General features: G+C 41.7%; 2 protein-coding genes across 2 annotated transcripts; both read left to right on the top strand.

Moving 5' to 3' along the window:
- The first annotated feature begins 669 nt into the window (after positions 1–669).
- Positions 670–966, top strand: LOC135363034 (keratin-associated protein 3-3). The gene has a single exon (XM_064583403.1). The coding sequence runs from the start codon at positions 670–672 to the stop codon at positions 964–966; it is 297 nt and encodes a 98-aa protein (XP_064439473.1).
- A 13,721-nt stretch (positions 967–14,687) lies between these two features.
- On the top strand, positions 14,688–21,895 carry KRT40 (keratin 40). Its single transcript, XM_045888062.1, has 7 exons — positions 14,688–15,913; positions 16,631–16,713; positions 17,178–17,334; positions 18,699–18,860; positions 18,936–19,061; positions 20,371–20,591; positions 21,324–21,895. The coding sequence occupies exons 1-7, from the start codon at positions 15,467–15,469 to the stop codon at positions 21,421–21,423; spliced, it is 1,296 nt and encodes a 431-aa protein (XP_045744018.1). The 5' UTR covers positions 14,688–15,466; the 3' UTR covers positions 21,424–21,895.
- The last annotated feature ends 2,540 nt before the right edge of the window (positions 21,896–24,435 follow it).

Raw genomic sequence — 24,435 nt, 5'->3', positions numbered from 1 at the left:
ATTTATAGTCAAAAATGGAAAAATAGGTCTCTTTTAAAAGTCTGCCCATGTTTCTTAATAGCATATTTCTCCTTATTAATTGTAGGTATGATCTTCGAAAGTCCCAAGACTTAATACAATGTTACATGTCGATTATATCTCAACAAAAAATTAATTTTTTTAAAGTCCCAAAGCTAAAAGAAGTTACTAAACTTAAGTTCAACTTTTTCAAACAAGAATATATCATCAGGCCAACTGATACAGATAAAGGCAAAGAGACTAAACATTAGACCAGCACTAGAGATAAGACCTACATACTACAGGTATATTACTACGCAATATTCCCCAGAAAGTCTGGTGTTGGAATTATAATAGAAGCTTTTGGTGATACGTCATAAAGCTTGTGTTCCAGTCACAAATAGCAAGAGTAATCAGTTCAGATTTAGCAAGGAACTCAAATAAATGTTAATTAGGAGCATAGAGACTCTTTACAAGCATCTAAATGTCAAACCAATCAAAGGATAATGGGTGCACTAATTTAAACAAGAACCAGGAAAGAAGCCTTCTGGTTGGACCAACACCCACTGGGGAGGGTATATAAGAGCCTCAAAGCAAGAGGAGACATTCACACCTTAGAAGCCTCATCTGTCGTTCCAACCAAAGCAATTAAAAACACAGATTCCCAACGTCATGGCTTGCTGTGTTCCCTGCTGCTGCAGCGTCCCCACCGGCCCCGCCACCACCATCTGTGCCTCTGACAAATGCTGCCGGTGCGGAGTCTGCCTGCCCAGCACCTGCCCACACACGACTTGGCTACTGGAGCCAACCTGCTGTGACAACTGCCCCCCACCCTGCCACATTCCTCAGCCCTGTGTGCCCACCTGCTTCCTGCTCAACTCCTCCTACCCCACCCCAGGCCTGGAGACCATCAACCTCACAACCTTCACTCAGCCCTCCTGTGAGCCCTGCATCCCAAGCTCCTGCTGAATGATGGCTGCTTTGCTCTGTGCCGGACAATGAAGGACCCAGAAGCTTTAGCGTTCACCTGTTTCAGTACCTGCAACTAATTTCCTCTGCTTTCCAAGGTGGAACAAGGATGACGTTATCCCTGACAACTCTGGCTCAAAAAGAAACCAAGAGACTTTCAATGGCCACGTGGTAGATATTAGTGATCACGGGCAATTTGAATAGGAGGATGCTGTTGGCTTCCCAAAGTTTTTCATTTCCTCCATATTAAAGTTTATCTTTCTTTGGGTGCTTTGGGAATTCTGTTTCCAGTGCTGGGTGGTATCTTTCTGGAAACTGAGGAGCTTCTTCATGATCATACTAATAAATTTTCCATCTCTGGCATAGCACAAATGTCTACAATTATGTTTGTTTATTCCTATCAATTCATTAAATGTACTTACCTCCAAAAGTCAGCATTTTAAGAAGAACTGAGAACATCTGCAAAACTAAAAATAGTGACTGTACAAATGTTTCTTGCATTTATTGTTCTTGTTTTTTAAAGAAAACTAAATGGCCTTGCATATAAGAAGGTCCACTATATCAGCATACTTGCAAATAGACTTTCCCTGACTTGTCTTCCCAAAAAATGGTTTAAGGTAAATTGGGAAGAACTGAACATGATATGAAGACATAACATATCAACTCCCAATGACTTGATGGGTTTATGCAAAAAAATTAGTAACTTTATAACGTCATTATTTCAGTAAACATTTATTAAATACCTAATTATGTGCCCTATATTTTATTGTCCCTGCTCAAAATGAGTAGACTGTCTAGCAGGTCAGGCAGATACAAACACAATACCCATTCATTCCTTTGTACAATTTACAATTATTGAATGCTGGGCACTGTATTATAATAAAAAATACAAGTGTTCTACTAGTAATATTAGTAAAGTGCTGTGATACCATAAAATTGAGGACAATTAAGAAATTAAGATTGTTGCCATAGTGATAAACAGGAGAAAGACATAGTCAGGAGACTAACTGGAGCTGGTGGTAAAAGGGATATGAAAGAGAAGAAGGTGTCAAAGAGAGATTAGGCAGTGGGGTTATGTCACCAATGGAGCATAGAAGCAGAGAAGAGAGAATTAAAAAAGGAAATTCTGTATTCTGCTCTAGATATGTCAAGTTTGAGGCACAATTCTGCATCTAAATGGGAGGTTAGCAAGCTAAAATTTGCACAACAGTGTTCTAGAGAGGAATATGAGGGAAGGTGTACAAGTCTGTGTAAAAGTTCTTTTTTTTTTTTTTTAAAGATTTTTATTTATTTTTTGACAGAGAGAGAGACAGCGAGAGAGGGAACGCAAGCAGGGGGAGTGGGAGAGGGAGAAGCAGGCCTCCCTGCCGAGCAAGGAACCCGAGGCGGGACTCGATCCCAGGACGCTGGGATCATGACCTGAGCCGAAGGCAGACGCTAAACGGCTGAGCCACCCAGGCGCCCCTGTGTAAAAGTTCTTACCAAGTACTTGCAAAGGGCTGGGTTGTATGCATGCAGGATAAAATTCCATGAGGCTGACAGAGTGGCTGCTGGGGGATAAAGAGCCGAATGGGGATACCAGAAGTCAATCAATACTAACAGACACCGAAGTTCCAGCACATCAAGAGATGACAAAGCTCTCAGTACCTCTGGCATTCAACTGATGTTCCAGAAGGACACACCAAGAGGGTAAAAATCACAACGTTGAGTAAAGAACACACCAAATTATACTTGCTCTAGAAAAGTCTAAAACCAAGTCTGAGAGAATCAAGAGAATCTTCCAGTGATTTAACTTCCTGTCAGAACAAAACTCAACACTCAGAACTCTACAACATATCAAGACTTCCTAAAATACATCATCCAGAATGAACAACATACAATTAAAAACTGCCAGACAGGGGTGCCTAGGTGGCTCAGTCGGTTGAGCAACTGACTCTTGGTTTTGGCTTGGCTGTGGTCTCAGGTTGTGGGCTCCACACTCAGTGGGAAGTCTGCTTCCTCTCCCTCTTCCCCTCGCCCCCACTCACAGGCATGCTCACTCTAATAAATAACTCTAAAAAACAAACCAAAAAAACCCCACAAAATTTGCCAGACATATGAAGCAGGAAAATGTCATCCATAATAAAGAAAAAAAAATCAGCCAATAAAAACAGGTCCATAGACACACAGATATTAGAATTAACAGACAAGAACTTTATAACAATTACTATAAAAGTTATTATAAGTATTTTCATGGACATAGGGAAAGATGAACACAATGTGAAAGGAAAAGAGTGAACAAGATGAAGAAACTCACCAGAAAAGTGAAATTTTAAACTTTTAACAAACTAATAAGCTAAATTAAATTTAAATTATTTAAATTAAATTAAAAGCAAATAAAAATTATAGAACTAAAGGGTACAATCTGAAATAAAGAATTCAATAGATGGTCTTAAAAGCAGACTGGAAATGGCCAATTAGGAGTGAGTTCGGTGAATTAAGATAACTCAAAATAATCGTAAGATAGGTCAAAATTATCAAAACTAAAACAGAGAGAGGGATTGAAAAAAATGAATAGAACCTGAGCAGCCTCCTGTGGGACAGCACCAAGTGGCCCAACAATTATGAAATAGGAGTTCCAGAATGATAGGAAAGTGGGGCAGAAAATTGGGGAGAAAAAGGCTGAATTTTTTTTCCCAATTTAATGATATAACTTATTAAACTGCGAATTGAAGACTCTCAACAAACCCCAAACAGGTAACACAACGTACACACACACACACACAGACACCACCTAGATATACCACAAACTGTTGAGTAAAAAAAGATCAACAGCACGCCTTAAAAGAGGAGGAGTAAATACACATTAAACAGAGGGCAGCGAAGAGAAAGAGGAAAAAAATGGCGGCCAGAGGACAATCAAATCGCGTTTTAAAGGTCCTGGAAATAATAATAATAAAAACAATCTCTTAACTCAGAGTTCTATAGTTTGTAAAGACCGCTTTCAAAATGGAAGGAAAACGAAAACACGTTTCGAGAAAGCTCGTAAGAAGCGCCCACCTGAACCACGACGTCGGCGCCCCGGCTCACGAGGACGACTGAGCGGCTCCCGAACCTCCCTCCTCCCACAGATACGCTGCTCTACGGCCACGTTTAGAACCACGTTCTCTTGGGCGGCGCCTGGGTGGCTCAGTCGGTTAGGCGCCTGCCTTCGGCTCAGGTCATGATCCCGGGGTCCTGGGATCGAGTCCCGCATCGGGCTCCCGGCTCAGCGGGGAGCCTGCTTCTCCCTCTGACCCTCTCCTCTCTCGTGCTGTTTCTCTCTCGCTCGCTCTCTAATAAATAAATAAATAAAATCTTAAAAAAAAAAAAAAAAAAACACTTTCTCTTACAGAAACCTAACGGCTGGCGGAGCGACACACCAGGCCCCCGACGCGGGTAGGACAGGCCCGGGCACTACCTGGCCATCGGCCCCCTTACCCACGCGCCCCCCACCTCTGGGGGTGCGGGGCGACCCGCAGCCAGGAGAGAACTCAAAACCCGGAGCCTCTCCCTGAGCAGCTAAGCGTTCAAAGCCCACACGGGCATCCCAGTTCTCAGCCACGCACTTGAAAGACAAGCCCCCACAACAAGCAATCCTGAACACCAACGGGGGCTCGCCCCCCAAGCCCCACGGGACAGCGATCTGAGAAAGGGCTCTTTTTTTTTTTTGATTTTTTTTTTTTTAAGATTTTATTCATTTATTCATGAGAGAGAGAGAGAGGCAGAGGGAGAAGCAGGCTCCCAAGGAGGAGGGAGCCCGATGCGGGACTCGATCCCAGGACCCTGGGATCATGACCTGAGCCGAAGGCAGACGTTTAACCATCTGAGCCACCCAGGCGCCCTTGATTTTTTTTTTATTCTTATGTTAATCCCCATACATTACATCATTGGTTTTAGATGAAGTGTTCCATGATTCATTGTTTGTGCATAACACCCGGTGCTCCATGCAGAATGTGCCCTCCTCAATACCCACCACCAGGCTAACCCATCCCCCCACCCCCTCCCCTCTAGAACCCTGTTTGTTTTTCAGAGTCCATCGTCTCTCATGGTTTGTCTCCCCCACTGATTTACCCCCTTCATTCTTGCCCTCCTATCTTCTTCTTTTTTTTATTTTTTAATTTTTTTTATTCTTATGTTAATCCCCATACATTACATCATTAGTTTTCGATGAAGTGTTCCATGATTCACTGTTTGTGCATAACACCCAGTGCTCCATGCAGAACGTGCCCTCCTCAATACCCACCACCAGGCTAACCCATCCTCCCACCAAACCCCACCTCTAGAACCCTGTTTGTTTCTCAGAGTCCATAGTCTCTCATGGTTTGTCTCCCCCACTGATTTACCCCCTTCATTCTTGCCCTCCTATCTTCTTCTTTTTTTTATTTTTTTAAATTTTTTATTCTTATGTTAATCACCGTACATTACATCATTAGTTTTAGATGAAGTGTTCCATGATTCACTGTTTGTGCACAACACCCAGTGCTCCATGCAGAATGTGCCCTCCTCAATACCCACCACCAGGCTAACCCATCCTCCCACCAAACCCCACCTCTAGAACCCTGTTTGTTTCTCAGAGTCCATAGTCTCTCATGGTTTGTCTCCCCCACTGATTTACCCCCTTCATTCTTGCCCTCCTATCTTCTTCTTTTTTTTATTTTTTTAAATTTTTTATTCTTATGTTAATCACCGTACATTACATCATTAGTTTTAGATGAAGTGTTCCATGATTCACTGTTTGTGCACAACACCCAGTGCTCCATGCAGAATGTGCCCTCCTCAATACCCACCACCAGGCTAACCCATCCTCCCACCAAACCCCACCTCTAGAACCCTGTTTGTTTCTCAGAGTCCATAGTCTCTCATGGTTTGTCTCCCCCACTGATTTACCCCCTTCATTCTTGCCCTCCTATCTTCTTCTTTTTTTATTTTTTTAAATTTTTTATTCTTATGTTAATCACCGTACATTACATCATTAGTTTTAGATGAAGTGTTCCATGATTCACTGTTTGTGCACAACACCCAGTGCTCCATGCAGAATGTGCCCTCCTCAATACCCACCACCAGGCCAACCCATCCCCCACCCCCTCCCCTCTAGAACCCTCAGTTTGTTTCTCAGAGTCCATCGACTCTCGTGGTTCGTCTCCCCCTCCGATTTCCCCCCCTCATTCTTCCCCTCCCGCTATGAGAAAGGGCTCTTAAGGGGCTCGCGCTTGGACTCACCGCTGCCGGGCCCAGCTCCAGGCAGCCGACGGTCCCCAGGCTTCCAGCGGAGGAGGCGCTCCTGCTTGGAGTAAAGCGCGGGTGGCTGAGGGGCTGTCCCTGCTCCACACACGCCTCGGCGACAGCACGGACCGAGGCCGGCGGGCGCCATCTTGGCGTCCTCCCGCTCGTGCTCCCGGCGGCAGCGTTTCCCTAAACCGGGCGTTTATGATACTCAGCTGGTGCCCGGGGTTTTGCCGCCACAGCTGTCTCGCCGATGCGTCTTGATCGCCTGGCTCTGGAAGCCGGGGGAGCTTGTGTTCCCGGTCCCGTGGGACTGTAATAATCCGTGTCACCCAGGAAGGAGCTCAGAACCCTGTGTGGCACCCCGATTTGGGGGAGTGCTACAAGGGGACCCCTATTGTGGCCAGTGGCGCTTATGTTCATGTGTCCCAGAGGACTGGAACCAAGGGAGAAAGAGTCCTTACCCAGGAGCTTGGTCTTTCCAAGAGGCCTTTAGCTAATCATCATGGCTGCATTAAGAGCCGCAGCAGATAATTTCCCATTAAACACACATTTGTGGGGCACCTGGGTGGCTCAGTTGGTTGGGCGACTGCCTTCGGCTCAGGTCATGGTCCTGGAGTCCCTGGATCGAGTCCCGCATCGGGCTTCCTGCTCAGCAGGGACTCTGCTTCTCTCTCTGGCCCTCCTCTCTCTCATGCTCTCTCTCTGTCTCTCTCAATAAAATAAAATAAAAAATCTTTAAAAAAAAAAAGAAAAAAAAATAAACACACATTTGTAATCCTTTCTAGAGACTTCAGCGGGTGGGCCCTATCTTCACCTTCACCCTCGGGGGCACTTTAGAGCACCAGTGTCCCCCGAAAGGGAACTTTACACACGTCTGGTGCCCTGGTTTTTGTCTGGTGCCCAAGGGACACTCCTTGTTTACTTTGCGCTTTGGGGTTCCACAGGACTGTGGCAACTGGGTGGACAGTTCCTGGCAGGCTGCCACCCCCAAGAGAACTACATAGACAATGCATTCCCCCCCACCCCCACGCCCTCCTCTTTCTGTGAAGAAGAGGCCTCTTCCTTGTCCTGGAGGTTCCACCTGAAGGGAGGACTCCAGACCCAGCACACATTCAGTGTTGAGCTCTCTCAAGGAACATGGACTGTGGACACCATCTTGGCCCTCTCTCTCCACCTTGCTCCAGCTCGGTGGTATAACCCAGAAACGGGCTTATACACTCATCTTGAGTTTTTGTGACCACTGCTCAGAGGACACCTCCAGATCACCTGGCTTTGCTGGCCAGTGGGGCTTATGCTTAGGGTCCCACAGGACTGTATATATTTTCGTACTTTAAAAAGCTAATGCCTAAGAGTCTGGTTCCCAGTCAGCCTGAGTCTAGATGCTGACTAAGATCCTCCCCTTTGGGGCACTGACAGGTCTTGGCACAGCCTAGACCTGTTGGGAGCTATTAAAAATATAACAGGCTACTTGGACAAGCACAGAGGTTTGAAACACAATCAAGAGCCACAGCAGAGCTGAAAAACAAGGTTTATCTCCTACGTAAGGCCACTCCTTCAAGACTGGGAGAGGTGGTTCTTTCATCTACTGCATAGAAACCAATATAGAGAGTCAAGCAAGATGAAGAAACAGAGGAATATCTTCCAAATGAAAGAATAAGATGAAAATAAAATGGATTAAAGACTGGAACATAAGACCTGAAACCATAAAACTCCTAGAAGAAAACATAAGCAGTAAGCTCCTGGATATAGGTCTTGACTATGATTTTTTAAATTTGATCCCCAAAGCAAAAGCAACAAAAGCAAATAAGTGGTACTACATCAAACTGAAAAGCTTCTGCACAGCAAAGGAAATCATCAACAAAATGAAAAGGCAACCTATTGAATGGGAGAAAATATTTACAAATCATATCTCTGATAAAGCACAAATGTCGAAAATATATAAAGAACTCATATAGCTCCATACCAAAAACACAATTCAATTTAAAAATGGGCAGAAGTTCTGAATAGACATTTTTCCAAAGAAGACATACAGATGACCAATAGGTACATGAAAAGATGTTTACATCATTAATCATCAGGGAAATGCAAATCAACACCACAATGAGATACCATCTCACATCATTCAGAATGGCTAGTATCAAAACGATAAGAAATAACAAGTACTGACAAGATGTGGAGAAAAGGGAACCCTTGTGCACTGTTAGTGGGAATGTAAATTGGTGCAGACACTATGGAAAACAGTATGGAGGTTCCTCAAAAATTAAAAATAGAACTACGATATGATCCAGAAATTCCTCTTCTGTGTATTTGTCTGAAGAAAATGAAAATACTAACTCAAAAAGATAGATGCACTCCCAGGGGCTCCTGGATGGCTCAGTCGGTTAAGCATCTGCCTTCGGCTCAGGTCATGATCCCAGGGTCCTGGGATCGAGCCCATGTGAGGCTCCCTGCTCAACAGGGAGCCTGCTTCTCCCTCTTCCTCTGCCCCTCCCCTCCTGCTCACTGTTTCTCACTCTCTCTCTCTCAAATTAAAATCTTAAAAAAAAAAAAAGATATATGCACCCCCATGTTAATTGCAACATTATTTACAATAGCCAAGATATAGAAATGACCTATATACATATATGGAATTATTCAGCCATAAAAAAGAATGAAATCTTCCCACTGAAATAACATGGATAGACCTCGAGAGCATTAGGCTAAGTAAAATAAGTCAGATGGAGAAAGATAAATGCCATATGATCTCTCATATGTGGCATCAAAAACAAACAAATAAATAAAACCAATTTGATAGTTATGGAGAACAGATTGGTTGCCAGAGGCAGGGAAGTGGGGAGTAGAAGAAATGGGTGAACTGTTTTGTTTCTTTAGTTTAAATAAATTGAATTTTAAAAATAAATAAATCACTTTTTAATATAAACAGAAATAACTAAATAAATACATCTTGAAGCTTATAATCCAGAAAATTATAATCAACAAAGACAATATCCTTCTAATAAAAAAGCATATATTTTTGTCATGATCTGAGAGTAGAAAAGCTATCAATAAATTTTACTAATACCATTTTTTCAGCTATCTTAGCCCATAATCAGCATGATGCTAACACAGTTAAATGTTATCTATAGTAATCCTTAAGTGTTTTAAATTTTGTTTTAACTCAGAAGAATAATATTCTGTTATAAAGAGATGGGAATTGAAGAAAAACAACTAAGAGAAAGTACTTCCAGAAAAAAACTTTCATTTATGCTATAGCATGTAATAACTGCTTTAGAAAGTTTTCTTTTAATTTTTACTTTTTGATAATCTTAAGCAAAACAACGATGTTATTGCCACTTTATTTTGTAGCTCCTGTAAATTTGCCCTAGTGGTATTTTCATCCACTGAAATTGATTGGCTTGGATTCTAAAATGTTATCCCTATGTGGGAAACACTGAAGGAAGTCCTTTTGATTTAAAATAGTAATTTTACCAGATGGAATCTCAGACCACAGGAAGCATTAAAGAACACTGGAAATGGTAAATTTAGAGGGACAGTAGAGAATGTGTTGCCAAGGGGCATATACTTTCTCCTGGATAAACAGACCAAGAAAAATAGGCAAAAGACTTGAATAGTTGCTTCACAGAAAAAGATATAGAAATGGACAATAAATGCATGAAAAGTTGCTCAACATCAGTCATCAGAGAGATGTAAATTAAACTATGAGAGAACACTTCACACTGACTAAAATATTTATAATTAAAATATCTGACAACATCAAATGTTGGTGAAGATATAGAGGAATTAAATCTCTCCTACATTATTGGTAAGATTATAAAAGGGTATAATTGCTTTGAAAAAAGGTCTGTGGTTTCTTATAAAAAGAAACATATACCTACTATATGACACAACTATTCTACTCCTAAATATTTACCAGAAAGAAATGAAATACATATCCATAAAAATATTTGTACAACTCTCTCTCATTCTCTCTGTCTCAAATAAATAAATAAAATCTTTAAAAAAAAAAAAAAAAGGGCGCCTGGGTGGCTCAGTTGGTTAAGCGACTGCCTTCGGCTCAGGTCATGATCCTGGAGTCCCGGGATCGAGTCCCGCATCGGGCTCCCTGCTCGGCAGGGAGTCTGCTTCTCCCTCTGACCCTCCCCCCTCTCATGTGCTCTCTCTCTCTCTCATTCTCTCTGTCTCAAATAAATAAATAAAATCTTTAAAAAAAAAATATTTGTACAAGAATATCTATGGGAGTTTTATTCATTAACAGCCCCAAATAAGAAATACTCCAAATGTTCATCCAAAGGAGAATTGACATATTGTAGCATATTCATACAATGAAATACTCCTCAGCAACTTTGTGTGGTTTTTTTGTGTTTTTTTTTTTTTGAAAGAAGGAAAGAAAAAAAGCGAATGGAAGGAAGGATGGAAGGAAGGAAGGAAGGAACAGAGGGAGGAGGGAGGGACCCAGGGAGGAGGGAGGGAGGGAGGGAGGGAGGGAGGAAGGAAGGAAGGAAGGAAAGAAGGAAGAGGAAGGAAGGAAAGAAGGAAAGGGAGGGAAGGAAGGGGGAAGGGAGGAAGAAAGGAAGCAAGCAAGCCAAGGAAGGAAGGAGGGAGGGAGGGAAGGAAGGAAAGAAATACTGTACTGCTGGTATAAGGGACAACATGGATGAAATAAAATCTATGACATTGAGCCAAAGAAATCAAATTAAAAAGTATGCACACTGTGTGATTTGTTAAACTCACAAATAGAGAATACCAATCTCTGGTAACCGGAATCAGAGGAGTGTTTACCTTTGGGAGGTAGGGACTGAGTGAAAAAGGGTACATGGGAACATTCTGGTGTCATGGAAATGTAGATATCTTGATGGGGTGAAGGTTACATAGGTATATGCATTTGTCAAAACTGCACTTCAATATATGTAAATTTCATCTCAATTTTAAAATTTTGGAAGAAAAAAAGAATATGTATTTGGCAATTAGGGAGTTATTGGGGACCAAGATTGATCAGCTAGAGACCTTACATTGGCATTAAATTTTATTATTTATAAAGTGAAAGATATCCATATTGTTTATGCCTTGACAACTCGATGTAGAAGTGACAGCTTATTATTTTTCCCTACAGCGAGGACTTAACTAAGTCCCAAAGGAGTTGCATGACTAGATGAAGATAATACAGCTAATTAGTAACAGCACTGGAATGAGAATGTAGACATGACCAGGAGGACATTGCTCTTTGTCCTCTGCCAGTCTTCCTTGTCCTGCAGCATTCAGTTTCTTTCATAAGCAATTATGTGTCAAAACAGAAACCTCTACTGAGCCAAGTGGTTATATTTTTAGCAAACATTTATTAAGGGCCTATTATAGTATGTCCCAAGCTATGGGAAGGATACTGGATAAGCTGAGGATAAGCCAGATAAGATATGCTGCTCTTAAAAGAGACATTTTCCAAAAAGGAAAAAGACCAGTAAACATAAAAATACTGAGAATGTTAAGAGATGTGACAATTGCTATAGTGGAGGTGTGTGCAGAGTGCAATGGGAAACACTTCCATCACAATGTGGGGCAGTTGAATGCCATTTCAGCTGTCTTAACAGGTGGGTTCATTCGGGGTGGCAGGAGAGCAGTGGACCAAGGAAACACCACCTACAAAGCTTGAAGGATGGCTGCAGTCTGGGGTTTGTGAGACAAAGTATCAGGCAATTAGCCTAGAAGGGTAAATTGGCACCAGATTGAAAAAGGTCATCTGCCAAGCCAGGAAGTTCGGATTTTTTAGGTGGAAAGTGGCAAAAAATAGATTTGTATTTTGCTAAAGTGAGTCCAGCAGTGGTAAGTGGATGTTCTGAGGTAAGGGCACATTACAAGAAGAAACAATGATGTCATTTTATCATGACTTTTAATGGCATCTATTTATTTTCTCTATTCCCAATGTTCCCTCCTTTTGAGGATGATCTGCCATAAAAAGGAACTCTGGGCAATTTCAATATTCTTTTTTGTTGTTGTTTTGTTTTTGTTTTTTAAGTAGGCTCCACACCCAGCATGGAGCCCAACAGGGCCTTGAACTCAAGACCCTGAGATCAAGACCTGAGCCAAGAACAAGGGTCAGACACTTAACCAATTGAGCCACCCAGGCACCCCAGCAATTTCAATATTCTTTTTTTTTTTTTAAAGATTTTATTTATTTATTTGACAGAGAGAGACACAGCGAGAGAGGGAATACAAGCAGGGGGAATAGGAGAGGGAGAAGCAGGCTTCCCGCGGAGCAGGGGAGCCCGATGCGGGGCTCGATCCCAGGACCCTGGGATCATGACCTGAGCCGAAGGCAGACGCTTAACGACTGAGCCACCCAGGCGCCCCGCAATTTCAATATTCTAAGATGGGAACTAAAGCTATCGATTGTCATACAACACTACCTAATTAATCAAGCCCAAAATAAAATAGTCCTGTGTGTTGGTGCTCTCACTGCTTTTCTCTCTCTCTCCTCTCATTCTTTCCATATATCAACATTTTACAAAAAGAATTAGCTCAAGATACAAGGAAATATTTCTTATTTTTACCTGCAGTTACTTTAAAATAATGACATATTGTTGCATTTTAATTAATCAGAACCTATGATAGACAACCAAGACATGGATTCTCTTCAAAGAAATTCTTCCTTTGATTCATTAGGTTACTGTGGAAATTAGAATTTTCTCCAGAGATTTGTAATTTCTGATTTTCAAATGTTTTTGAATCCTTGAACTCATGACCTCTGCAAAACAGTGTCAATATACCATCAGCATTCCAAGAATGTGAAATGGGCAGAAGACAAGAACAGACATTTCTCCTAAGAAGACATACAAATGGCTGACACATGAAAAAATGTTCAACATCGCTCGGCATCAGGGAAATACAAATCAAAACCTCAATGAGATACGACCTCACACCAGTCAGAATGGCGAAAATTAACAACTCAGAAAACAACAGATGTTGGTGAGGATATGGAGAAAGGGGAATCCTCTTACACTATAGGTAGGAATGCAAGCTGGTGCAGCCACTCTGGAAAAGATGTGGTGTATATATTCAATGGAATATTACTCAGCCACCAAAACTAATGAAATCTTGCCATTTGCAACAATATGAATGGAACTACAGTGTATTATGCTAAGTGAAGTCAGAGAAACACAAATACTATATGATTTCATTCATATGTGGAATTTAAGAAACAAAACAGATGAACATAGGAGAACAGAAGGAAAAATAAAATAAGATAAAGAAAGAGAGGGAGGCAAACCATAAGAGATTCTTAAAGATAGGGAACAAACTAAGGATTGCTGGAGGGGAGGTGGGTGGGGGAATGGAGTAACTGGGTGATGGGCATTAGGAGGGCACATGATGTAATTACCACTGGGTGTTATATGCAACTGATGAATCACTAAATTCTACTCCTGAATCTAACACTACACCATGTGTGAACTAACTTGAATTTAAATAAAATATTGAAAGGAAAAAAAAAGAACATTTAGCATTAAGTGTTGAATTGTAAAGAGAATCACTAAAATCAAACCCAACTCCACTTAATGAATAATAAATCCTAAGAGTCTACAACCATATCACCCTGAAAGTGTCCAATCCTTTCTGATCTTGGAATCTAAGCAGAGTCAGGCCTAGTTATTACTTGGTTGGGAGAGTAATAAATCCTAAGAGGCTATTTACATCCATCTATTTAAGATCTTTTGTTTTGGTTTTGGTTTTGGTTTTTCCACTATCAGCTACCTAGGAAGAAGTGTTCAGAGTTAGAAAAAAATTAAGTTTTTTTCTGGATCATGAAAATTTTGACTTTGTCAGAATAGTGGGTTTTTCCAAAACTTAAAGATTCTGGAGGCAATCTTCTCTTCCCACCTTTGAAAATGAAAAAAATACTACAATTATGCCAAGCAAAGTGAAAGAGATTATGCTACATAATGGAGATGAAATTCAAGACAGAATCCAAAGAAGTTATGTCAAATCCCTATCCATTCAGTATTGCACCAGGGATTTCAGCCAATGGAACTGCTGGTCCGAAACTCACATTATAAAATTTTATTCCCAGTCCCAGTGTTTCAAATGTTTATAAAATTGTGACCTTAAAAAATAAGTAAATAAGAGAAAACAGATTCCATCTCAGAAAAGAAGACTTCTGTAGCTTCCTTGTCCCTATTCTGAAGTGTAACCCATGAGGGTTTAGTTTCCCAAGAGACTAAAAGATTGTAACCTAGAAATTGTATTTCACTCGGGGCCCCTGAGTGGCTCAGTCGGTTAAGTGGCTACCTTCAGCTCAGGTCATGATCCCAGGGTCCTGGGATAGAGCCCCACATCGGGCTCCCTGCTCAGCAGGGGAGTCTGCTTCTCACTCTCCTTCCTCCTCCCTGCGTGAGCTCTCTCTCTCTGTCTCAAAAAAAATAAATAAAATCTTTAAAAAATTGTATTTCACTCTTATTATTATTACAGGTGAAAAATAGTATCCCCATTCTAAAAATGAGGCATAGGAAATGTGGAGAAAGCAAGTTTCAGGAAATCAAAGATCACAACTCCAGATCTTGATAACCAATTTGTATTTTGGCCTGGAGGGCACAAGTTATGCCCATCAGTTATATAAGGTGACTTTTCAATTTGCACACAAGTAGACATAGTTCATACGCACACACATGCCCATACACACACACTTTAAACCCAGTATACACCTCACTCCTCTACCATGTGAGCACAGCAAGACCATAAAAAGCATTGCAAAGATTGCTAACTACATGGAACATTTTTATGATGGCACAAACAAATAAATGGCATTTAATGAGATGTAATATGAATTTTAAAAGGATATATAAACAATTTCCAATATATAGGAGCAAAATCTGTGGGAATATTATTTTCATTATTTGTAATCAGTTGTATCTGTAATTACTGAGTGGCCAAATTTTCTCTGCCTTTCCATATTCTACCAAAAAGACAATGCTTCCTATGAAGATTTTTTGAACCAAGCATTTTATCCTATTGGCACATGGAAATAGTGCCCTTACTTAGTAACCTGAAGTTATGCCTCTTTTATGAGGCATAAAACTCTTCTCAGCAAACAAACAACACTAATGAATGTTCATACGAAAACCCACACCAACAGTGATAAATAGAACATCCGGTACATTCTGTAAATACCCATTTTGTGGGCTGTATAAAAGTCTCAGGAGGGAAAGAGACTTTGGGAGCCTGTCAGCTAGAGTTTTGCAACTAGTCTTTGTTCTTCGCTTCTAACAGGATGACTTCTGAATGTTCCCCCATGTGCTGCTCTTCTGAATCCTGTGCCAGGGCTTCTGAATGTGCGTTTGCTTCAACCTGCTCCGTGGAAACCACTTGCCTCCCCAGCACCCCCGCTACATCCAGATGTCAGACTCCCAGCTTCCTATCCAGGTCTCGCTTGCCAAATGGTTGCCTCACACCATGCTACTTTGCTGGGAATTGTAATACTCTGTGCTTGGTGGGGAACTGTGCTTGGTGTGAGGATGGAGTGTTCAACAGCAGTGAGAAGGAGACGATGCAGTTCCTGAATGACAGACTCGCCAACTATCTGGAGAAGGTGCGTGGCCTGGAGGAGATGAATGCAGAGCTGGAATGCAGGATCCGAGAACAATGTGAAGAGGATATCCCACTGGTGTGCCTTGATTATCAGCGTTACTTCAACACCATCGAAGAGCTCCAGCAAAAGGTCTGGTGTTTCATTGCCCTATGCTCCACCCTCCCAATCTGTGATTTGCTTTATCTTTATACAAAAAAAAAAAAAAAAAAGGCTGTTCTATGGAAGTCCCCCCAGGGAAAGGAGTCTTCCAAGAGGTAGTGTGATGTAGAGCAACGGGTGGTGGGCTGAGAGTCAGCAAACATCAGCATTACCTGCGGGGCTGCCAGTAATCATTGAGTGGCCAAAATAAACTCACTCACATCTAGACTTTATCATCCAGAGAATGAGAAAAAACTGCATTACACCTAAAGTTATTGCTGTACGTAACACTGGACATTTATATTTCCATCTTTAACACAGATATTGATATTTCATCTTTTTAATCATGTAATGTCACCCTAGTAATCGTTTTCTTTTCTTACTGATGAATTTTTATTATCATGGATGGGGACAGGATCATAATACAAACTACCTATGGAGAAAAATCCGAGTTCAACTGCCAAGGAATATTGCAAAATGCCTTAGGCCACTGAAAAACGAACCCTTTTTTTTTCTATATTTCTTTTATAAATTGGTCCTGCTTTTTTCTCCATTGAAGCGACATGGTTAATAAGAAAAATAGGCTGAATGCTATTTTATACTTTCTTATAAAGACTTTTAAAAGATAAATAATGGCATAGTTGTTAAATAGATATTTAGGTTTCTTCCAAAGAGCCCTCTATTACATATAACTAACTTACTCACCAGATCTTGTGCACGAAGGCAGAGAATTCTAGACTTGCTGTACAGCTTGACAACTGCAAACTGGCAGCCGATGACTTTAGGTCAAAGTAAGTTAAATTTGAATTTGAAAATAATCTATGGGGCGCCTGGGTGGCTCAGTCGTTAAGCGTCTGTCTTCAGCTCAGGTCATGGTCCCAGGGTCCTGGGATCGAGTCCCGCATCAGGCTCCCTGCTCAGCAGGAAGCCTGCTTCTCCCTCTCCCACTCCCCATGCTTGTGTTTTCTCTCCTGCTGTGTCTCTCTCTGTCAAATAAATAAATAAAATCTTTAAAAAAAAAAAGAATTTATGGCTGCCTCTCTCTCTCTCTGTCTCTCTCACACACACGTGCGTGTGCACACACCACAAATATTCTCTATATAAGCTTTATTTTAAGCTAAGAATGCTCCCAAAGCTCACATTTACTATTTGGGATATGGCTTCCTCGAGCCCTTGTGTCACTCACCAGCATGCCCAGCACTGTGCACAGTGTCTAGCAAAGTAAGCACAGTCTGCATCTCTTTTGCTGTGAAAGGTACGAGTCGGAACTGTCTCTTCGCCAGCTGGTAGAGACAGACATTGGCGGCCTGCGTGGGATCCTGCATGAGCTGACTCTGTGCAAAGCTGATCTGGAGGCCCATGTGGAATCTCTGAAGGAAGATCTCCTTTGCCTTAAGAAAAACCACCAAGAGGTGAGGAAAGTGGTAAAATTGCTGAACGAATGTAGAAGTGACAAAGTCAAACTGATAGATTTCGTGTTGTGTATATAAATCGGCAGATATTGCTAAAGCTGGAACGAAATTACTCAAGGCACTGTTACAGGATTTTTGTTCCCTCAGTGCCCGCGGTTCTTGGTCACGCCGCTTCAGTGAAGAAGTAAACCAGACGAAGAGTGGTGGGCAGCAAAGCAAAGTTTATTGAGTGATAGTATAAAGCTCCTGGAGTGGGAGGGGACCTGAGAGGGTGGCCGTTTTGGTGTTCAAATCTAGCAGTTTTTATAAGCTCTTTCGAGGAACTGTCTTGAGCATCCTGAGCATGGGTCACCTTTGGATTGGCTGTTAAGGTGTGCCAACCAGGGCTTTGATCATGCACCTGTCTACCTATCGGGTTATTGTTCACATGCTGCTGGTCTTTGGGGCTGACATCTGGAGACTAACTGCCTCAACTTGTGATAGTGACCAATGTTTTATGGTTAATTGTAATGTTTCAGGATGTTTTGCAGAAGTCACTCCCGCAGAGGCTGCAAGATAGGATGCTATTGTGGTCTTGTCTATGCTGTAAAACAGGATGCTAGTGCGGTTTTGTCTTAGCTGTCCCGGGTCCCTGTTTTCTTATTAGGGACCCTGGCCAAGTGTCCAATTAACCTCTAACAGCACTAATGTTGTTCAGCCTGATCACTCTGGCATAGCTTTGGATGTACGTGTGAAATGGCCCCCGGCCAGTATCACATGAAAGAACCAAACTGTTCACCTGCCATTGCTTTTGTGAAGGAGGTAACTTTACAAATGGCCTTCCTTAGAGGCATTATGCCACATGTAACTCTAATTCATAAGGTATGAAAATCAGGCTGACAAACACAGAGTGTGAAGGCCATTTCAGAAAGGGGATAACATCTTATGCAATATTTGGACCAGTATTTTAAAATATTCTATGTCTATAAACTTTTTAAAATCATAAAACATGAGGATATGATTATCTCATGTTGATGAAGCTACAAAGTGAGTAGTTGAATGATGTAACAGTGTATTTTCCCTTTGAGCATGTGTTGATCATAATAGCATTTATTGAGACCTTCCTATGTGCCAAGGACTTTCATAAGTGCTTTATATGAATGTTAAACTCATATCTCTCACAATAACTCTCTGGGGAAGGCAAAATTATTATACCCATTTTGCAGATGCAGAAACTGAGTGATGAAAAGAGATTCAACCTAAGCAATCTGAATCTAAATCCCACACTTGTACTCACTTCTCCAGAAATGGGATGCCCTTGGGATGTCAAAGTAGATTTTTTCCCCACCCCTCTGTGACTCTCTTTACTCCATTTCCTCTTCCAGGAGGTCAACTTGCTTCATGGACAGCTGGGTGACCAACTCAGTGTGGAGCTAGACACTGCCCCCACCATCGACCTCAACAGGGTCCTGGACGAGATGCGTTGTCAGTCTGAAACAGTGCTTGCCAACAACCACAGAGACGTGGAAGAATTGTTCGCTGTTCAGGTCAGCACCCGAAGCAAGAAATGACAGACTTCCAGACTTCTGCCTTTCCATCCTCTAATCATACCTGTGTTTCAGACCGAGGAGCTGAATCAGCAGCAGCTGTGCATGGCGAAGCAGCTGCAGGGCTGCCAGACAGAGATCCTGGAACTCAAATGCACAGCCAATGCTCTGGAAATTGAGCTCCAAGCACAGCAAAGCCTGGTATGGAAGGGAAAGACAGCTCTGTTTTTCTCACTGAAGAATCAGACCCTGAGATGCTATCCCCTCTTCCGTAACCCCAAGGAGAGACCCACAGTTCACATGGCAGAAAGTCTGAATTTCCAATTTGCAACGATTGTGTTTCCTTGCCTTTCCCAAATACTGCTGTTTACCTAACTAGAAGCAGAAGTGATAGGTCAACAGCTTGTACTGCCCCAACAGGATGCCCTGACCTTCCCTCCTGGGCTTGAGCATGATCCTACAGCACCTTCCAGAGACAGAGAGAGAGAGAGCAGGAGGGCAGGAGCAGAATGAGAGTGGAACCTCTGAGCCAAAGGCACTCAAGCATTCTGGTGGGTTTTAACTCTCTTTTGATTCAGGCCAATTTCCCAAGCTCATCATCATATAAAAGAATGGTATTCAAACATTGTATTCTACCATTACCCTAAACTTTCCCAGGATCCACACCTCAACCAGACCCCTCATTGCACCCCACTCCACCAAGCAGCAAGAATACCATGCACTGGGGATGCCTAGCTGGCTCAATCGGAGGAGCACACGACTCTTGATCTCGGGGTCGTGACTTCAAGCCCTACATTGGGCGTAAAGATTACTTAAAATAAATAAACAATTTAAGAAAAAAAGAATACCATGCTTTGAAGATCACCCTAGCCAGTTCCAGTCGAACACCACTGTCTGTGCCACGTTAGGGCCTATAGAGACTATGTGGGTGAATAATAGCTGCACTTTCATCTTGTGAGAGCCTTAAAAGCCTCACAATAACTTTATGGGGTAAATCCTTTTATTAACCCCATTATACAGATGAGGAAGACTGAGATTCAGATTAAGTAGCAGAGGTCATGCAGTTTTTAAAAGACAAAAGTGGAAGCTGGATCCAGCTGGTTCCATCCCAGAGCCTCTTTTCTATACGACTCCTCCCTGCCTCAAGCCCATTCTCAGTTTCTCCTCTCAAATGCTGTTGATCCTCCTTAAGCTACACCAGTATGTTGCAGGTTGCAGTGGGCATAGTGGTGGTAGTAATAACTAATGCTTATACAGCTTTTAAAATTTTTCTAGGCACTGTTCAAAATGCCTTACACATATTAATTCCTTTAATCCTCACAACCATCCTATGAGTTAGGCACTTTGCATTGCCATTTTTTATAGAATAAAACGGAGGCTCAGAGAAGCTAAGTCATTTTCTCAAAGTCACATAGCAGCACTAGGGTAGAGCCAGGATTTGAAAACAGGCACTCTGGCCCCATGGACTATGCGACACAGCCCTTCTGAATACACTCTTCTCCTCCTGCAGACAGAATCTCTGGAATGCACCGTGGCGGAGACGGAGGCCCAGTACAGCACCCAGCTGGCCCAGATGCAGTGCCTGATTGATCACGTGGAGGCCCAGCTGGCTGAGATCAGGTGTGACCTGGAGCGGCAGAACCAGGAGTGCAAGCTCCTGCTCGACACAAAAGCCCAGCTGGAGTGTGAGATCAACACGTACCGGGGTCTCCTTGAGAGTGAGGACAGCAGGTAAGCTCCGCACGATTATTCTCAAAATCCCCCAAGTCACAAAGGGGCTCATGCAGGAGAATCCTGCTTCCTCAAGATCTGCCCGAGGTGAAACCTCGCTAATGCATTAAAGGATCTCCTTACAAGAGTAAAAAACAAAAACGGCTGAGGCTAATCACATGACAGTAGAAGTGTTTAAAAGTATTCTAAGTTCTAAAGCAGATCAAGTATCGTATATAAGATTCCATGCTGGGCGGGGGGGGGGGTCCTCCCTTTGTTCCTGCCTTCCGCCAAAGGGAAGTCAGAAACATGCATAAGGCGACATTTGCAAAGTGGAATAAACACGTAAAACTGTATTCAGCTAGCACAGCTGCTGTGAGCATGAAGCGGCAATGCTGGGTCCAGGCCTGAAATAGGCTGAAGTCAAATGTTACTCGGCAAAGAGTGTGCAGAACATCATTTGCAGGGCAAATTTTGGCATGATCTTTCTTGAGTTGAAATTTTTTTTTTAAATTTTTATTTATTTGAGACAGAGAGAATGAGAGAGAGAGAGCACATGAGACGGGGGAGGGTCAGAGGGAGAAGCAGACTCCCTGCCGAGCAGGGAGCCCGATGCGGGACTCGATCCCGGGACTCCAGGATCATGACCCGAGCCGAAGGCAGTCGCTTAACCAACTGAGCCACCCAGGCGCCCTCTTGCGTTGAAATTTTATCTGGCTTTCCCTTGTTAAGCTTAGTTCAAAATTTCCACAGGCTTCCCTGTAACCCGTGTCCTGCCGTAAGCACATCAAGCAACACGTGTGAGCCATGCTCGGCGTATGTGATTTGCACGGTCGAAAACTGCTGTACATGAATGCTAAACCCCCCGCACGGCAGACGGAGGAATCAAAGCCACAGTGTCCTGGAAAGGAGATGGGGCTTCAATCCGAGACATCCAAGCCTGAAAGTCAAGAAGGCGTTTCTACCCTAAAATTGACCTCTAAACATCCTCACTTTATTTCTGCTTTATCATTTCCTCTCCCGACTGCTTATTTGTGACATGCTAGGAGTCTATAAAACTTTCTTGCTAATCTTCGAATAAAATGTGTTTCATTCCTTTAGCATGGTAAATATAGCTTTGTGGCTTAGAACTGTGGATATAATATCATGTGATGCCAAGGTAATGGCCTAAACCTGTGGCGATAGTTTGATTTTGCACAAACTGAAGCTGAAAATAGTTTTTAACTCCTCAAATACAAATAGATTAATCCATGCAAAATGTCATGTATCTTGGAAGACAGTTGTATGTATCTTTCTGAGAGGAAATTTAGGAATAAATATTATTTTATTTAGGATTCCTCTTTTTTTTTTCAATTTGGGACAGGAAAGGGGAAAAAAGTCAGTTACAATTCCACACCCCAAACACATCCATTGTCAGTATTTTGGGAACTTCCAGCTTTCTTTCTTTCTTTCTTTTTTTAAAGATTTTATTTATTTATTTGACAGAGAGGGCACCTGGGTGGCTCAGTTGGTTAAGCGACTGCCTTCGGCTCAGGTCATGATCCTGGAGTCCCGGGATCGAGTCCCGCATCGGGCTCCCTGCTCGGCGGGGAGTCTGCTTCTCCCTCTGACACTCCTCCCTCTCATGCTCTCTGTCTCTCATTCTCTCTCTCTCAAATAAATAAAATCTTTAAAAAAAAAAAATCTATATTTATTTGACAGAGAGAGACACAGCGGGAGAGAAAACACAAGCAGGGGGAGTGGGAGAGGGAGATGCAGGCTTCCCGCGGAGCAGAGAGCCCGATGCGGGGCTCGATCGCAGGACCCTGGGATCATGACCTGAGCCAAAGGCAGACGCTCAATGACTGAGCTACCCAGGCGCCCCTAGCTTTCTTTCTTATAATAGGTTTTTCCATATGGTGGTAATCATATTTACATATGCACATAGTTGAGTAACCTATTTTTTCACTGTGTCATGTAAATATTTTCAATCCCAATAAACATATAAGATTGTCTTGTGACCATTATTTTAGTGGCTGCATAAAATACCATAAGGTAGGGACGCCTGGGTGGCTCAGTCAGTTAAGCATCTGCATTGGCTCAGGTCCTGCACTGGGCTCCTTGCTCAGCAGGGAGCCTGCTTCTCCCTCTGCCTGCTGCTCCCCTTGCTTGTGCTCTCTCTCTCTCTCTCTGACAAATAAATAAATAAAATCCTTTAAAAAATTTTTAAAAATAAAAATAAATAAATAAAATACCATAAGGTACATTGGTCTATTATAGGACATTTGGGGTATAAAAATAATTATTCACACACATTTAAAAAGCAAAACAGAGAACTCCACCTCCAGAAAATGAAATAGATGTGTATTTCCTCATTCCTCTTCCTAAGTTTGGCTAAAAACCTGAGAAATTACATATAAAACAAATATAAACAGACTCTGAAAGGTTGAAGAAGCCAAACCAACTAGAATCACATCCAAGGAACAGCATGGTAGTGAGTTCCCTAGGTTTTCTTTTGGCCTCATATATCCTGTGTTGGGAGCTGGAGAAACCAACAACCCATAAACACCAGCAGGTGCAGACAGAAAAAAAAATCTCCAAGAAGAGGATAGTCAAGGGATATGAAGGGAGGTAAGGTTTCTGTATTCACCTGCAGTGATGTCAACACCAATAGAGCATGATAAGGTATATATATACATATATATATAAAATGTAATACCTTAAGCAACTACTTAAAAAACTATGCAAAGAAAGACACTTAAAACACTATAGATAAATCAAAGTGGAATTCTAAATATATATTCAAGGAATCCACTGGAAGGCAGGAAAATAGGACAGAGAGATGAAAAAACAGAAGGAATAAAGAGAAAACAAAAAATAAAACATAGACTTAAACCCTACCATATCAATAATTATAGCAAATGGAAACAGTCTATATACACTAATTAAAGGGGAGAGATGGCAGAGTGGATAAAAAGAGCATGATTACATGCTCTCAACAAGAAGCTCAGTTCAAATACAATGATATAGAGAGGCTGAAAGTAAAGTATTGAAAAAAAAATACACACTTGTTCATAGCAGCTTTATTTGTAATAGCCAAAAACTGGAAACAACCAAAATGTTCTCAAGATTCAGGGCCATTATGCTGAGTGAAAAAAGGCAATCTTGAAGGGTCATATATTATATGATTGTGCTTATATGACATTCTTGAAATGACAAGATTACAGAGATAGGGAAAAATCAGGCATAGCATAAAGATCTTTGTGGTGATTGAATAGTTGCATATCTTGAGTACTGTGGTGGTTACATGAATCTACATATGTGAAAGAAATATACACATCCCGTGTGTGTGTGTGTGTGTGTGTGTATTATATACACATTGTATCCATGTCAACTTCCTGACTTTACAATTGAACTATATTGGATCAAGGAAGATAAAACCACAGGAGAAAGCTAGGACACATGGGATCTCTCTGCACTATCTTTGCAACTTCCTGTGGATCTATAATTTTACATATTATATATATATACATATATATTACATTATATATGGAACTATAATTTTCAAAATGCAAGTGTTCTTTTTAAAAACATATAGTGGAAAACTGGAGGGAAGTTCTCTTCACTTTTCTATTTTGTGAACACTCAGAAATAAAGCATATAATAATCATTAGTCCAGGGTAGGCTTAAAGAAAAGTCAAGTTGCAGACCTAAAATTTTAGAAGTGTTTATTAATTTATGTTAGAAGTGTTAATTAATAAAGTGTTAATCACTTTCTTGATTTTAACAATAAAAAGTAGTGAAAATGCTCAAACTAAAATATTTTCCAGATGAGTAAGCCCAATAAATATTTGTCAAACCCCATTATTCTTCTGGCTAATGAAAT

Source organism: Mirounga angustirostris, unplaced genomic scaffold (genome assembly GCF_029215605.1).
Source record: "Mirounga angustirostris isolate CCGP_5_RB_7025 unplaced genomic scaffold, mMirAng1.0.hap1 SCAF_17, whole genome shotgun sequence".
Classification (NCBI taxonomy): domain Eukaryota; kingdom Metazoa; phylum Chordata; class Mammalia; order Carnivora; family Phocidae; genus Mirounga; species Mirounga angustirostris.
The sequence above is the reverse complement of the archived record's forward strand: the minus strand, read 5'-3'. Positions and strand labels throughout refer to the sequence as shown.

Bases quoted from the DNA above. Each gene is read 5' to 3' on its own strand.
- LOC135363034 (XM_064583403.1), top strand. From the start codon at position 670: ATGGCTTGCTGTGTTCCCTGCTGCTGCAGCGTCCCCACCGGCCCCGCC.
- KRT40 (XM_045888062.1), top strand. From the start codon at position 15,467: ATGACTTCTGAATGTTCCCCCATGTGCTGCTCTTCTGAATCCTGTGCC. The intron at 15,914-16,630 runs GTCTGGTGTTTC...CTTACTCACCAG, and splicing joins TCGAAGAGCTCCAGCAAAAG to ATCTTGTGCACGAAGGCAGA. The intron at 19,062-20,370 runs GTATGGAAGGGA...CTCCTCCTGCAG, and splicing joins TCCAAGCACAGCAAAGCCTG to ACAGAATCTCTGGAATGCAC.